At 34.6% G+C, this 16,105-nt stretch overlaps 1 protein-coding gene across 12 annotated transcripts in view; it reads left to right on the top strand.

Annotated features, from left to right (window-relative positions):
* Picalm (phosphatidylinositol binding clathrin assembly protein) overlaps positions 1–15,836 on the top strand; it is a 100,166-nt gene extending 84,330 nt beyond the window's left edge. For 11 of the 12 annotated variants that reach the window (XM_047519414.1, XM_047519413.1, XM_047519412.1 and 8 more), the window contains 3 exons: positions 2,001–2,105; positions 13,146–13,248; positions 14,483–15,836. In XM_047519414.1, the coding sequence (XP_047375370.1) occupies positions 2,001–2,105; positions 13,146–13,238 (198 nt within the window). In that variant the 3' untranslated portion in view covers positions 13,239–13,248; positions 14,483–15,836. The remainder of the gene's footprint in view (positions 1–2,000; positions 2,106–13,145; positions 13,249–14,482) is intronic. The other variant, XM_047519415.1, reaches the window with a different exon arrangement.
* Positions 15,837–16,105: the final 269 nt, after the last annotated feature.

Raw genomic sequence — 16,105 nt, 5'->3', positions numbered from 1 at the left:
TATAGGGATAAATTTAATCTGGTATAGGCCAGAGAGATTTTCCTGTAATGATTGTTACAGTACACACACAGTCTTTTAACCTTTAAGTTAAAAGACTTTAAGTCTTTAAGTTCCCTAAAGTGCACATAACTATACTTCCCTTGTTTTCCCTCTCAATATATAGACTTAGATAAAAATTGGAGGTAATGGCTTCGTCCCACTAGTATATATTTGAGGAACTAATGCTTGAAGAAAGCAGCATCATGTCCTTGCTATTTCTACTGTGTCTGCTGTGCTACTTTATATATGCACAATATGGAAGTAGCTCCTTTCATACGTGTGAACAAAGTTCATAGTCTTTGGACTAGTGATCATGGCCATAAACTTAAAGTAAAGCTCTTGATACATATAATTCTCTACTTTAAAGTAAAGAACTTTTTGAAAGATAAGATTTTAATGTTGCATCTTAAACAAAATAATAATAGTAGGTCTTTGTATATGTTATTTTTGAAGAAACAAAAGGTTGCTTGAGAGTCTGTTTTAAATTACTCTAGAGTGAATTAACTTCTTTTTGTGTAATTTAAGTCCCTTCATGATTCTTTCTAAAAATATCTAAAACAAAATAAAAGAAGTGTAGAAAATAAACTTCTTTTATAAATGGTGAGCCAGGCATGGTGGCACATACCTGTAATCCCAGCTAGTCTGGAGGCTGAGGCAAGAGGATCAAAAGTTCCAGGACAACCTTGGCAGCTTAATGAGACCCCGTCTCAAATGAAAAAGAACTTGGTATATAGTTCAGTGATGAAGTGCCCTTGGGTTAAGTCCCCAGTTAGAAATAATTCATTACATATAATTATTTAAAAAAATAAATAAATTGTCTTCCTTGTGATCATTTACATAATGGCATAAAAACTTGATTTGAGGGCTGGGGTTGTGGCTCAGTGGTAGAGCACTTGCCTAGCACACGTGAGGCACTGGGTTCGATTCTCAGCACTGCATATAAATAAATGAATAAAGGTTCATCAACAACTAAAATTACACATATATATAATTTTTAAAAATTTATATACACACACACACACACACACATATATATATATATATAAATTTTTTAAAAAATAAACTTGAGCTGGAAGCAGTGGCACACACCTTATAATCCCAGTGGCTCAGGAGGCTGAGGCAGGAGGATGGCAAGTTCAAAGCCAGCCTCAGCAAAATCAAAGTGCTAAGCAGCTCAGTGAAACCCTGTCTCTAAATAAAATACAAAATAGGACTGAGAATGTGGCTCCATGGTCTTGTGCCCTTGAGTTCAATCCTGGTACCAAAAAAAAACACTTGATTCGATATACAAACGCAGTTGGTTTACTTTGAAATGTGTTAGCCATTAAGACATTATTTGAAGTTTTCTCAGTGTATAAATCTGGAAATTGAGGAGGGTTTTTGGTCTAAATCATTTCATCTGTTGTACTATATAGTAAAGTTTAAATCTTGCACCTCTTTGAATAGAAAAAGTTAAGACTTTTCTTTTTTTTTCTTTTTCTTTTTTTTTTTTTACCATTTTTCAAAAATGAGCATTCTGCCTGGTGGTTGCAGTGGTTCTCACATGTAATTACAGGAAGTCAACATGCTGGGGCAAGAGGATCGCAAGTTCAAAGGCAGCCTCAGTAACTTGCTAAGACCCCAAGCAACTTTAGCAAGACCTGTCTCAAAATTAAAAAGAAATAAAAGGGCTAAGGATATGGCCTGTTGAGCACCTGTGGATTTTATCACAGTACAACAAACAAACAAGCAAATACATGCACACACACGCACAATAAAGTCTTTTCATTCCCCCCCCCCCAAAAAAAAATTATCTTAAAAATTTGTACCTGATAGTCTTATTCACATTCAGAGGAATATTCTTTTCTATATAGCCAAACCATAGATACCAATACCTTTCATTCCTGTTGTCTTTGATAATTTATTCATAATAAGGAAGATATGAGCCCACATCACTTAACTTGATTTTCTTATGTTTTTAGCCTCCTCAAATGGGAAGTGTACCTGTAATGACACAACCAACTTTAATATACAGCCAGCCTGTCATGAGACCACCAAACCCCTTTGGCCCTGTATCAGGAGCACAGGTATTATATTCTACATATAACTGTTGCAGTGTACTTGAATTTCATCATGGATGTTACTTACTTAATCTGTTTCTCATATAACAGCTTTTAGAAATGTTGATTATTTGGAGGGAAAGGATAAGAAGGTTATAAATACTAAAGATGGAAAATTTTGGCAACTTGTACTTGTTTTGGATCCAGAGAATGGTTTTTTGAATTTGCAAAATCTGCTTTCTCTTCATTATTTTGTCATGCTATCCTTAGCCGTGAAAACAGAGCGCCATTTCCTTGACTAGTGGCTTAAATGATGCTGTAACAAAAGTACTGCCCTTGGGAAGTTTGTAACTCTTGGCAAGTCTCCAGAAAGTTATGTATGTCATTTTTTTCATTAGATAACTTTCTATCACTGAGGATTATATTCAAAAACAAACCAAAAGAAGACAGAAAAACTAGATATGTCATGCTAATCTAATCTCTTTAAATGAGAGACTTTCCTCTTCCCATGTTTCTAGGGCTCTGTCTCCCATTCTTAAAATTTACCCTAAAAGTATTCACTCTGTTTTTTTTACCCCATTTTTATTGACTTCAGAGGAATTAGATTTAAGGTTTTTTATTTTTATTTTTTAAGCTCATATCTGTTACTCTGAGAAGAGATAGAAAATATTTACTTATCTGGTACCTTGTGAAGTGTTAAACTGCATTATCTTCTGTGTCTGTGTCTATGTTTCTCCTCATGTTCTTTTATAGTTAGAAATATGTCATTATATACAATTAGTAAAGCACTTGCTCCATTTCTTAAATGGTTTCCAGTGCCAGCGTACTGGTGACTGTGTTTGTCTGATGCTTATTTGAAAATATTTGAGTGAGCATTTGATAATGAATTTGTTATTCCTATTCCACTTAGTGCACATATACATTAGATTGTCAAGTCATATAGTGTAACATTACCTAAATTAGTTGATATTGATCTATTTAAATCTAGTCCCTTGTTTTTCATAGATCAGTGAAGCATTGGAAGTTCTTTCATATTTCAGCCTTTTTGAGTATTGAGTCATTTGATAAAATGGCATCTCTGTTGACTGGAAATGGATAGTGAATTTAGTTATAAGAAATAAAGTCCTGGTTGTTTGAACTTTAAATATTTGTGTACATGCCTCTTTTTCCCTGCCTTGTCCATATTACAGTGACTTTTTCTTCCTCTTTCTTTTACTACAGTAGTTCTCATTACCCGTTTGACCTACTAAAGAAACACAACTGGAATTTGATAACCTTTTAAGAAGTATACTGATGATTCCTTGATCTATTAATGAAGATATCTTCTTACTATACAATATAAGCTTCTTTGGAGTTTTTTCTTTTGTTAGTTGTACTTACAGCATGAAACATCATTTATTTTCAAAAATTAATTTTACTCCTATAAAGGACAACTGATAAGAACCTAGATATATTTATGTAAGTGTATTTTAAAAACAAAAAGAAAAAACTTTGTCTGGAGATACAGACTTACTAACAACTTTGACAGCAGAAGTTTTCCTGTGATGTCTAGTTAAATCTCGCGCCTAGTCTATATCTTGTCTTGCAGGCTAATGTCAGAATAAATGCTAACTTAGACTTCAGTACACCAAGTAATGTTTAAAGTAGATAGGTCCATTGTCATCTCCACTCTTTCACAGGGGAAGGAGATAAGATTTGGAAAGGTTCTTCAACTAAGTACATGGTGCAGTGCAACTTGCTTCAGATATCCCTGATTCTTCATCTAGTGCTCATTTTTTACTACATCACCTCTACATTTGTGGGTCAATAGCCCCATCTTCTTTGTTAGCATTAAACGATTCTGTAAATTCCTCAGGTTTTCTTATTGGATTATAAACTGTGTTTATATATTCAGAATATAACTACTACAGTTGTGAAGAATGTCCACTGCAGAATATTATAAAGAAGAATGAAATCATGTCATTTTCAGGAAAATGAACAGAACTGGAAATCCTAATGTTAAATAAAATAAGCCATACTCAGGCAAATATCATGTTTCTCTCATATGTGGAATCTAGTGGGGGGAGAAATGACAAAATGAAAGTAGCAAGGAGACTTTCAGAGAAAAGAATCAGAAGGAAGAGAGAGCTAGAAGAAGGGTAATCAGAATGTGTTACATGCATATTTGAATATCCTACAGTAAAACCCATTATTCTGTATAATTTAAATGCTCTAATAAAAAATCCCTTGCAATTTTGAATCATACCTTCAACCTTAAAACATCGTATATGAACTTCGCTTTAAGGAAAAAAATAAAAAAGTAAAAGTATACCTTAAAAAAAGTGCTGGTTCTCCAGCATTATCCTTACAGGTTTTATATCCTGTTGCCTTCTAAAACTCACATGATCTTTTCACCAATTTCCATATGCATGGAAATAAATAGTGAATGAAAAGCTTTTTCCTAATTACTTTATGCCGGAAAAGAAGTGAATGAGAAGAGCATTAGGGTAATATGTTTCTAGTTGAGAAGTGAGTTCTTAACTCTAAATATCGTTGATTGAAAACACATGAAGGAAGCAAATTGAAAACTAGAAAAAGAAAATCAGGCAGCAGTGAAGTGGCTTATAGAAACTTTGGTCTCACAGAAATCATTTGCATCATTGGAAAGTCAGAATCTTAAAAGTTTTTCATGTTACTCTTAATTCCTTCCCCCTCTAATCTTTTATGTAGATACGGTATTTTCTATAGGCAGCATTTGTAGCATCTTATCTCCATACTGAAAAATCTAAAGAGTCTAAATACAACTGAATATTTAAGTCATCCCCAAGCTTTTCTTTCATCTCAAAACAACCTTGTGAGATCTCCCTATTTGTGAAGAGTAATGTTGAGTGAATAGAATATTCAACTGCTTCTTTCCCATTCCTTTCCAGTTTTCAGTAAGAATCCATTTTCTACTGCCATTTGTCTTTTCCAAAACATCTTAATCTATCATGAAGCAGCAGATTTGCCCTTTAGCTGTTCTTTGGTCATCGCTTGTCCCTTTAGAGTCCTTATGAGGTTTGGAATTCTTTTTCCTTATCCTGCATTATTTTTCTTACAATTTAGTGTTTAATGATTCTTAGGTAATCCCTTGGATTGATGTTGTCTATTCAGTTCTAGCTGTAACCAAAAAAAAATTTTTTAATGTATTATCTCTTAATTGTTTTCTCATTTTTTGTTCTCCTTTCATTTGGTCTCAATGTCTTTGAGGGCAAAAACCATTGCTTTTTGTACATTGTAAAGTAAATGGTAGTTTAAATGAAAAATGAAGTCTATCAGATCCCAGTTCTGTAGCTATTGCCAAAATATCCTTCTTTGCAGCTGGGTGTGGTGGCACATGCCTGCCCAGTGACCAAAGGCAGAAGGATCCCATATTCAAGGCCAGCCTCTGGCAATTTAGCAAGACCTGTCTCAGTATAAAAATTGGGGATGTAGTTCAGTGGTAGAGCACCCTTGGGGTTCAGTACCCCTTCCCCCATACCCTAACTTTATAGCTGTTTTTTAAAATATGCTTTACATTTAGAACATCTTCTTAGATGTTTTATTACATGGATAACTCATTTTGATTTCATATCAATCTTTTTATTTCTCCAAAAGCATAGAATCTTAAAGGTCCCTATAGTTTTTAGTTTCTCTTTGTTCTGTGCATCTCCACAACTCAGCATTTGATCACTTATAATAGGTTGATAATGTGTCTATTTATTAAGTTGGGAAGAACAGAGATTCTTATGCCTTCTTCTACTGGTGCTTTATGTAATATTACTGGTGTTTTATATAAATTGGAATATCCATTGCTAACCAATAGTTTGTAAACCCCACATTTGCAGTGTGCAGCTGTTATGCTATGACATGAAGATAGTTAACTAGTTTCGGTTTTCTTTTGAAAGCCACTGTGATATGAAATAACTCTTGTTTTAATGAATTAAGTTTATATGGCAGTGTTCAATACTGTTAATACTTTTTGGGGAGTATGGAGAATTGTTGTTCCTGTGATGTTCTTATATTGATCCCATATCAGTCTTTTTATTTCTCCAAAAGTACAGAATGTTAAATTTATTCATTTATTTATTTTGTACCAATGTTTGATCCCAGGTATGCTTAACCACTGAGATATGTCCTCAGTCCATTTTTTATTTTGAGACAGTGTCTGAGTTGCTGAGGCTGGCCTCAGATTTGAGATTCTCCTGCCTCAGCCTCCCAAGTCACGGAGAGGTGTATGCCCTCCACACCTGGCAGGCATTTATTTAATTTTAAAATAGTATTAAAAGTTTTGTTGGTTTCTTGATTGGTCTTAGTCATTTTGTATGGAGGACTACCAGTTTTGTTCAGGGAAGATAGGGCTTAAGATGCAAAATGACAGATGTCTTTGTCTGTAGTGGCCAATTTTAGATAAGTTTTTACATCAGTTAAATGTCTTAAAGGAAACAGTGGCTTGTTGTAAGTCTTTTTACCCTTGTAAATAGGGGCACTGTTAACTTTAGATGTTAGAATAATTCATTTCTTGCAAAATGTGGCATAAGAACCAATGGCCCTTTGCTTTTAGGATTAGTTTGAGGGTGTGGTGATGTTATCTGACTTTCTTGATACGTTAATTGTGAATGTTGGTAGTACCTCAACTATCAGCTGTGATCTGTCCAGCTGTTTTCTGTAAAGAAGGGTTTTTTTGCCTTGTCAGCAGTGTGTTGTGTCATTTATCCTTGCCCACTTACAGAATAACATGAGAGAATTTACTTTGGAAATTGAGATTTAGTACCATAGATGAAAAACTAATTCTACAACTCCCAATGTATACCTAAAATGTTAGGAGTCCCATCTGCTGATCTCTGTTAATAAGACAACATGTAAAATAAGGCCTTGCTTATTACATTTTTGCTGAGTACATTGTTTTAAAGGTAAAAATCTAATTTCTTATGATAATGAAACCAGAAAGTGTTCTTAATATCTTCGGTGACTGAAGTTGTTCATAATGAACATCAGTGGCCATATAGCACTGTGTGTATAGAAAGCATGGGAATGTACTGACTGTCTAACAGTTGGTAGAGTGCTTGTATCGCATGCACAAAGCCCTGGGTTCAATCCCCAGCACCAAAAAAAAAAAAGTTTCTTTTAAAAATATTTTGGGCTGGGCACAGTGGCGCACACCTGTAATCCCAGTGACTCAGAAGGCTGAGGCAGGAGGATCATGAGTTCAGAGCCAGCCTCAGTGAAAGTGAGGAACTAAGCAACTCAGTGAGACCCCTGTCTCTAAATAAAATACAAAATAGGGCTGGGGATGCGGCTCAGTGGTCAAGTGCTCCTGAGTTCAGTTCCTGGTACCCCACCAAATAAATATATATATATATGAGCTGGAGATAGAGCTTCGTGGTGTAGAGCACTTGCCTAGCTCTCCTGAGGCTCTGGGTTTAATTCCCTGCACTACACCAAAATTAATTAATTAATTAATTAAAATATAAATTCTGTTTTCCCTTTAACCTTTTCCTATAGGTTACTATAGCCATAACTTTTAGCTAAGTTGAAATTAATAGAAATAGTAGGTTTTAGGAGGGAACTACCAGCTTTGAAGTCAGTAGATCTACATTACAGGGTCTGTATTAATTTCCTAGGGCTGCCATAACAAAGTACCACAAACTTAGTGGCTTAAAATAACAAATGTATTTGCTCTCAGTTCAAGAGGTTGGCAGTCTGAAATGAAGTGGACCATTCCCACTCAGAACCCTCCAGAGGAAGATCCGTTCTTGCTTAAAGCTTTTGGTGGTCCCAGTCTTTTCATGGTTTGCAGCTGTAGCTTCTCAATCTGCCTGTGAAGAGTGGTGTTCTATGTGTCTCTGCTTTCACATATCCTCTTACAAGGGCACCAGTCAGCAGGTTAGGGCCCATCCTAATTAGCACATCCTAATTTTATTACATCCACAAAGACCTTTTTTCCAAACCAGGTCACATTCATAAGTATTCAGAGATAAAAGGACTTGAGCATATCTTTGGGAGGGATACTTTATGGAGTGGGGGGGAATCCTGGTGATTGAACCCAGGGCCTCATGCCTGCCAGGCAGTCAGTATCTACTGCTGAGCCACATCTCCAGGGGCCAGGTTGGAACAAATAACAGTCCCAACTTGATTCCTCACTGACAGTGTGTTGCAGGATAAATTGTCTGTGTAAATTCATTAAGCTTGTTTGCTATCTGTAAAGTTGTGATATTATTTTGTAGACCTTATAAGTTAGTATATGGATCAAATAAAAATATTTGAAATTGGCAGTGAATATGGAGGTTTATTGAATTTTAATGATGATTATGTTTTTTTTTTTTTTTCCTTAAAGTTTAGGGCTAGGGTCATAACCTAGGGAGCTATAGAGCACTTACCTAGCATGGGTGAGGCACTGGGTTCCATTTTTCAGACCATATAAAGTAAATAAATAAATAAAATAAAGGTTAAAATCTTTTAAAGAAGAAAAGAAAATTTAACTCCCTCCCTATCCCACATAACAACATCAGCCAGTGCTGAGGGCAGAGCCCTCACAACCTAAACACCTCTTAAAGATTCTGCCTCTTAATACTGTTACCATGGCAACTAAGCTTCAACATGAGTTTTAAAGCAGACAGGCATTCAACCTATAGCTAGTATGTACCTTCAGTAGATGTGTATTTATGGGTTATATTAATATAATTCTATAGCAATTTTATGTTTACATACATTTAAAAAACATGTTAAATATAGACTTTTTTGTGTTACCAGATATTGAACCCAGGTGTACTCTACTATTGAGCTACATACCAGCCCTTTTTATATTTTTATTTATTTGTTTGTTTATTTGTTAGTTGGGAGGGTTACTGGAGATTGAACCCAAGTACACTATACCATTAAGCCGCATCCAGCCCTTTTTAGTTTTTATTTTGATACAGGGTCTTGCTGTGTTGCCCAGGCTGGCCTTGAACTTGAGATCCTCCTGTTTTTAAATGGCTACATTTTAAAATAGAGAAGTTCTACTTTCTTCTCATATTCTACTTTGGAGGCCATTTTCAAAATTTAGCACATTTTAGCTGGGCACAGTGATGCACACCTATAAATCCCAGTGACTTGGGAGACTGAGGCAGGGGGATTGCAAGTTCAAAGCTAATCTCAGCAACTTAGTGAGACTCTAAACAACTTTAACGAGACCCTGACCCAAAATAAAAATTATAAAAAGGGCTGAGGATGTGGCTTAATGATTAAGTGCCCCCAGGGTTCAATCCCTGTTACAACACTCCCCCCCCAATAATTTTAACAAATTTTAGAATACTTATATGTCACTGTTAATTGTTGAGACAAGAAACAGGTAAGAGATGTTACCTGCACCTAAGAATTCTAAAGGTGAAGTGTAGTTTGGAAGCAAAGTAACTAATAGATACTTAAGAGAAACCCTTAAGAGAGACCTAAAGTGCTAAGAATACAGTGGAAGAGCAAGAGCAATGCAGACTCAAAAACATTTGAGCTGGACCTCTTATGTGCATGGATTTGATGGTAAGTGCTAGGGAAGATTGAATTAATGTTTAAATTTCTAATTTATGCCTGGCAACATGCTGAGTACTTAACCATTTAATACTCAAAACAGCCATAAAGGGAGATTTAAAATTTTAGTTCTATCTTTCTACAAAATGCTCTTCAGTCATGCTAGGCAAATGAACGGTATCCATTTTTCTCTTGAGATGTTGTCTTTGTTTCTTCAATGAAGGCAAAGTGAGTCTCTATAGCATTAGATTTTTTACTTAGGCTTTTGGGTGACTGAATATGTAAAGACTTGGGTGACTGTAAATGTAAAGACTTGGCAAAGTGGCTTCCCTAAAAGAGCCAATGATATGTTAGAAAATTTGCTCTGAATGTAGTCTGTTTTAATCCTCTCTGAAGCCTTTGATTGCACTAGCCTAGCTTTATGAGACTACTCTTATTTTCTTGTTTTAACTGAAATTTTCTTTTTTTTTCCCCTCCTTTCATTCTTTTGTGTGTGTATTTTTTTTTTTTTTTTTTTTGGTGTTTAATAGAAGTATAATGAAGGTAAACCTCATAAAATAATATTTCTATTTATGAGATTTGGTCTAGCAATAGAATTATATATTTTTAAATTTCTTTAGGTATGTTTGTCTTTATTAAGTTTATAATTTCTGTACTATCTTTACTGTGTTAAATACAATGAAAGTCTTTGCTGTGAAATAAAAGCCAAGATTTTTGATAATAATAAAATGTATTTTTTTCATGTATAAATATATAAACATATAGTATGTATGTAGTTTTAAAAGACTGTTGAGAGTGGTGGAGAAATTTTCCCTAAAAGATACCATCATCAGTTGTCAATTTTTGTATTTTTATTTGTATGCTGTATAGACCACTTTAATTTGAGCAGATTGATAGCTTCACTAATTTTTTAATCTGGTAATTTTGGAATAGAGAATATAATTTGAATTGAATGTGTAACAGGCAGTGTTCTGGGTTTATTTTATGTCATTTTTATGTTCCTTAGCAACCTTATAGCATGTTATTAAATTAATTCAAAGAATGATAAGTAAAGGATTGTCAGCTGCCCAGCACGGTGGCATACTCTTGTAATCCTGGTGACTTGGGAGGCTGAGGCAGGAGAATTGCAAATTTGAGGCTATTCTCAGCTACTTAATAAGACCTTGTCTTAAAAAGGATTGGAGATGTAGCTCAGAGGAAGAATGCTCCTGGGTTCAATCCACAGTACCCCCCAAAACAAAACAAAAGAAAAGGAGAATGGAAGAATATTAAGTAAAGGAAGTTTAGCTTTCAAAGTTTCAGGGGACTTGCATTCAAACTTTTAAAATCCTACTGTTTCTGACCTATTAGGATCCCATCATGGTCTTTTATTTTTCCTGCTTTTCCTGACCAGTAATATGAGCAACCTCTTCCTTTCCTTCTCTTTCCTTATTTAATTGCTGAACTGACTGCTTTCTCACCAGTGCATGGGTATCTCTGCTTTGGTACTGGTGCTGGAAAAGGGTAGGATCAGGTAGTTAAAGTCTGGGCATCACAGTCCTTGGAACTGTGCAGTAGCCACACCAGTCTGGACTATTTTTTAATCTGTTTCAGATGAATATTTATGATTAGAAACTTATTGCAGGTATATTAAGTATAGTTTTCTCATTGGTGGCATCAGTCATGTTTTAATTTGGCTAAGTGCTTTGTGTGTGTGTGTGTGTCTGTCTTACCAATTTTTAAGAGACTAACAGAGTTTAGTAGAAGTTAAAAATCAGTACTTTTTCCCAAGGAATATTGATCCTGTTTAACATTGTAGGCCTCTTGGACTTCTCTCTACCAGCATGCTCATAGAATATATTTCAAAGAATAATCTTGTCTTGTTTTATCTGCATTCTTCATGGGCATCTGTTTGTGGGGCTATCAGGTCTTCAAACTGCTCCCCTCAAAAGTGATTTAAGAAGACATTTTAGTGTGAAGCTCTCATAGGAAATTTGTGATTTTGGGTGTGGTCTGTAATGAGCAGAGTTTACTGTTTTACCTTTAAGTGAAAGAAAATTTGCTTTGGAAAGAAATCCAGTTAATAATGGAGATAATGTGAAAGTTGTCTTCCTGTTCAGTAACTAATGACTACTTGGAGTCGTTCCATTTCTGAATGGGCTTCCATATTTGAGCTACAGGGGAAAGATGGGGCTGTCTTTCCAATAAAGTTATACTTTAGTCTGTCCCTACATGGATGATGTTTGAAACTTCAACCTAGACTTGCAGCCCTGTCTCCCATCCGTAGCTGCCTGCATGATTCTGTCATCTTTTTCATTGTCTTTGAACATTTATTTCTGAAACAAGAAATAGAATAGGAAAATGATTTCTACCACCAGTAAAACTGATGGTAATTTCTAATCTTGTAAATTGATCTTTATGTCCAGAACAACAGATTGCTTATACTGGTGATATAATATTTACAAAAACTTATTATCTACTCATTCTTTATGGTACTTTTCTTTTACTTTTTTTTTTTTAATAGGTAAAAATATAGAAAGAAAGGCGATCATTTTAGACCACCAAAAAGGGTTTTATGGCTTGAAATTCTTTATGGGATTTGAATGTTGGAAGTTTGGACTGAAACTGTTCCCATTGTGAACTTTGATTTAATGCTTAGTTGAACATCCCTAAAAACAACTCATTTCATAATAGTCCTATGCTTGTACTCTCTGCAATCCTGTATAGAGGGAGAAAAAGAATGAAAAATTTCTTCCAAACTGAAGTTCTTCATGTTGGCTTTAAAAATATTCATATGTCAGTTTGTTGAAAGAGATACATGTGAAAATTAACATCTTGGTTCTTCAGAAGTATCTTTGGGAGAGCACCAAAGATATGTACTAAGTTCAGTGATCTTACTACCTTGTAATATATTAAAGGATGGGGTAGATTTGAGAATCAAGCAAATATATTCAAAAAAGAAGCAGATTCAACAATCTTAGGTGTTCCCCTTATTCTGGTGTAGTATGTGGACTTTCAGACTAGGTGAACTCCAGGATCCCTTTCACCTACAGTATATGCATCAGCTGTAGATTGTCAAGATAAACAGGCAGGAGACAACTCCATATTAACTTTTTCCCTAAAGGAAGGGGAAAGTATTACAGCTAGATATGTTGGATCCGGACTAAGGTCAGAGTTCATACAGCTTTGGACAGATAGCCTGGGGAAAGGAGCCATCTTTACTCAGTTTAAACATGTGCACAAGCATGTGTTTATGTACCCTGTCTCCTGTACCCTCCCTACCCTCTCACACATTAAAAGTCTTAACCACAGGTCAGCTTATATTGACCTTTTTGGGTAAAAGACTTTCTTTGAAGTTTCAGAAACATGAATTTGTTTTCTGGAAAACACATGCCATTGGATACCCTTTAACTTGACATGTGACTAAAACTTTTGTTTTAATTCCATTTTCTACAAAGGCTGCCTTTATGTTTATTAAAGGTGACAAAACAAAAACCACTTCTTCTTTCATTACATTTTCTGCTTTCATGTTCTGTCATTCTGAGATCTTTTTTTCTTTCCCTCTCTCTGTCTTCTTTCCCCCAGCTGTCGGCAGCATCCAGCCCCTCCAGTCACAGTCCTCACAGAGCTTCAGGAAAGGACCCTTTTGCAGAGCTTTCTTTGGAGGATTTCTTATAAATCACTTTAGGTATTGCTGCTTGTTGGGGGAGACGGGGACTTAAATACTTTTTAAAAATTACCAAACATTTACCACAATCCACTCTTCTTCTCCTGTTTCTTTAAAGAACTCTAGGTTCCCTTTGCTTCTCCTCTGCCACCTCCTCTGTTCTTTTGATGAAGAATAAAAATAGATTAAGATAGGACATAAAGAGAAACAACTTTTTAAAATATCTTTAACATAATTAGAAGTTGTGAAATCAAAGGACCATCTTTCACGTAGAAGCATCCACTGCTTACAGCAAATGGATGAGATCAAATACCACCCTTAAAAATTAGGCATTTTAGCAAATCTTGAAAGAATTGTAGAGAACACCATAATTTTAAATATTGTATTAGAGATTGACTGGGAGCATTATTAGTTTATTAATTGTGAAGAATTGATTTCAATTGATTTCTTTTATGTGTGCCTTTTCTTTTAAAAACAGCAAGTTATTTATTTATTTTTTAAACAGCTTGTTTTTAAATTAAGGGCAAAGGATTACATAGGCCCTTTCAACTAGAAGGATTCCACATATGAGTCACATTGCCTTTGTTTCCTGGAAGACAGTATAATTTGATCTTCTTGGTGCTCTGGCCCTCAGTTTACATTTACCTGCTAGTTCTTTATGAGTTTCTACTCTTCTTATTTGGCAAATTAATAAACATGTACCTCAGTAATATCTTTGGATAAGCAGTTTTAGAGAAATCATCAGGGAAGTTATCTTTGAGTGAACATTGATTCCTATTGAAAAGTATTTCTTTATAGATCTTACAGATCTTAATTAGTATTAGTAAAGATATGACTTAGCATAACATTCTTCCTTTTATTATCTGTAATTTTATATCATTTGGAAATTGCATTTTGATTTCCCAAATGATAATTTACATGGAATATTTGCGCTTGTATAGATGGTTTGAACCTGTTGTAGAAAAACAGCTTGTTGATTTACTTTCTTTTCTTTCCCCCAAGCATTTCCTTAGTTTTAGTACTTAGATATTTGAAAGTCTGTCCCTATAATTATGCTTCAAATATTGAGTTCAGGCACAAAAGTTAATAATACTGACTTTATTTTGTAATTAGGGTTTGTGATAAGTATGTTGTACTCTCTTCTGGCCAGTTGAATGATAAAGGCCACAAAACATTTTTATTTGTGACAGGATATTCCATAATGCAGTGAATTAACTTACATACTTCCTTGTCTTTTTTCTTTCTTTTTTTCCAGATACAGTTTATGTAACTAGATGAAAGAGAATGGAATTATTCCAAAAAGACAAGTGCTCAAGTGGCGAATCCTTACTTCCAGCAAAATCCAAACTGCTGTCTCTTAAACTCTTCTTCCATTAGAATGCTACAGTAACACAGTAAAGGCCCACGAAGGAAATTGGGACTAGTTTATAGAACGTACCGATACACTTTATAAAGCCAAGAATTGCCATGATTTAAGACTAAGCTCTGTCTTTTTGGTGACTAACCCTTCAGTTCTTTCAACTCCTATTAATACCCATAATCAATAACCTACCAAGAAAAGCCCTTATTTGGAAAGCGTGAAATTTGTATTTGGAAAAGCTGCCTGGAGAGAAGAGCTGTGTCCTTTACTGTATTTCAACAGGACTCATTGGGGGATCAAAATCACAGTTCTTAATTATGTATTATTTTTCTTTTCTCCAGTCCTCACATATACAGAAACCTTAACTGAAATTAATTTTTCTTTTTAAAAAATTTATATTCAGTTTGCAGTAGACATTCCTTAAGTATTTGTATTTATTTATGATTATCAATTTTACATAACATTAATATTATATCAAACTTCCTTATTAAAATGAGTATGGATGTATACAGTATGTTTGATTTTTATCCACAAGAATGAATCTGATTCAGAATGCTTTTCAGCTGACATACAGAGCACTAAATATATTAAGGCAAGTCCACAGATCTGAGTCTCTTACGAGTTCTCGGTCTCTGTGGGCTTTAGGAAAGCATTACAAATGCATTAATCCTTATAGTCAATTCTGTGCCTAGGATTTTGCAAGGGAACAGTTCACTGACTAGGAAAAGCACTACATTTTAAATTCAGCATTAGTGCATTGGGAAGGATCTTTACTGCTTTGTGCTTGGCATGTCATTATTTTCCATTTGACATTAGGGCCTTTCCAAAATGAATGTGAGGAATTGCTTTCACTTCAAGACTTTCCTTCTTTTCAGTAAAACTCTAGGAGGTGTTATCAGGGGAGGGGGTGGGGGGAATCCTTGAACTTTTTATTTGGCTTGTGCCATGTTATGATCATGTACCTTTTAAATAAGGGGAAATAGTATCTTTAAAGTTAATGTCTAGCCAAGAGTTTAGTTAATGAAGAATTAAACTGCACTGTTGATCGGTGCTTTGTGTAAATACATCTTAACGCTTGGGTTGAGAGGGGCCTTAAGAAGGACAGTTTGTTGTAGGAAAGCAATTCTGTACATGAGTTTAAGCATACTTGTTGCATTGTCTCTGCAGATTCTATTTTTGTTTACAATATTAAAATGTATGTTAGCAAAATGGGTGGATTTTCAAATAAAAAAATGCAGCTTCCACAAAACTTGGTTTATGGTATTCTGGTCTGAGGTGCTTTTTCTTTTCTTTCTTGTTTTTTCTTTTTCTTTTCTTTTTTTCTTTCTTTTTTTTTTTTTTTTTTTCCTATTTTTTGTCATCAGTATCATCATTTATTTGCTAATAAAAGTGTACCAGGTGATTATATTTGCTAATTTAACAAAATATAAAATCTGTTTTATTTAAATTTTTAAAAAGATTAATCTGTACAGTTTTGTAACCTTCTAGACTCTAGTATAAGCTGAAGTATACTTATTA

The sequence above is a fragment of the Sciurus carolinensis genome, chromosome 11 (genome assembly GCF_902686445.1).
Source record: "Sciurus carolinensis chromosome 11, mSciCar1.2, whole genome shotgun sequence".
Classification (NCBI taxonomy): domain Eukaryota; kingdom Metazoa; phylum Chordata; class Mammalia; order Rodentia; family Sciuridae; genus Sciurus; species Sciurus carolinensis.
The sequence above is the reverse complement of the archived record's forward strand: the minus strand, read 5'-3'. Positions and strand labels throughout refer to the sequence as shown.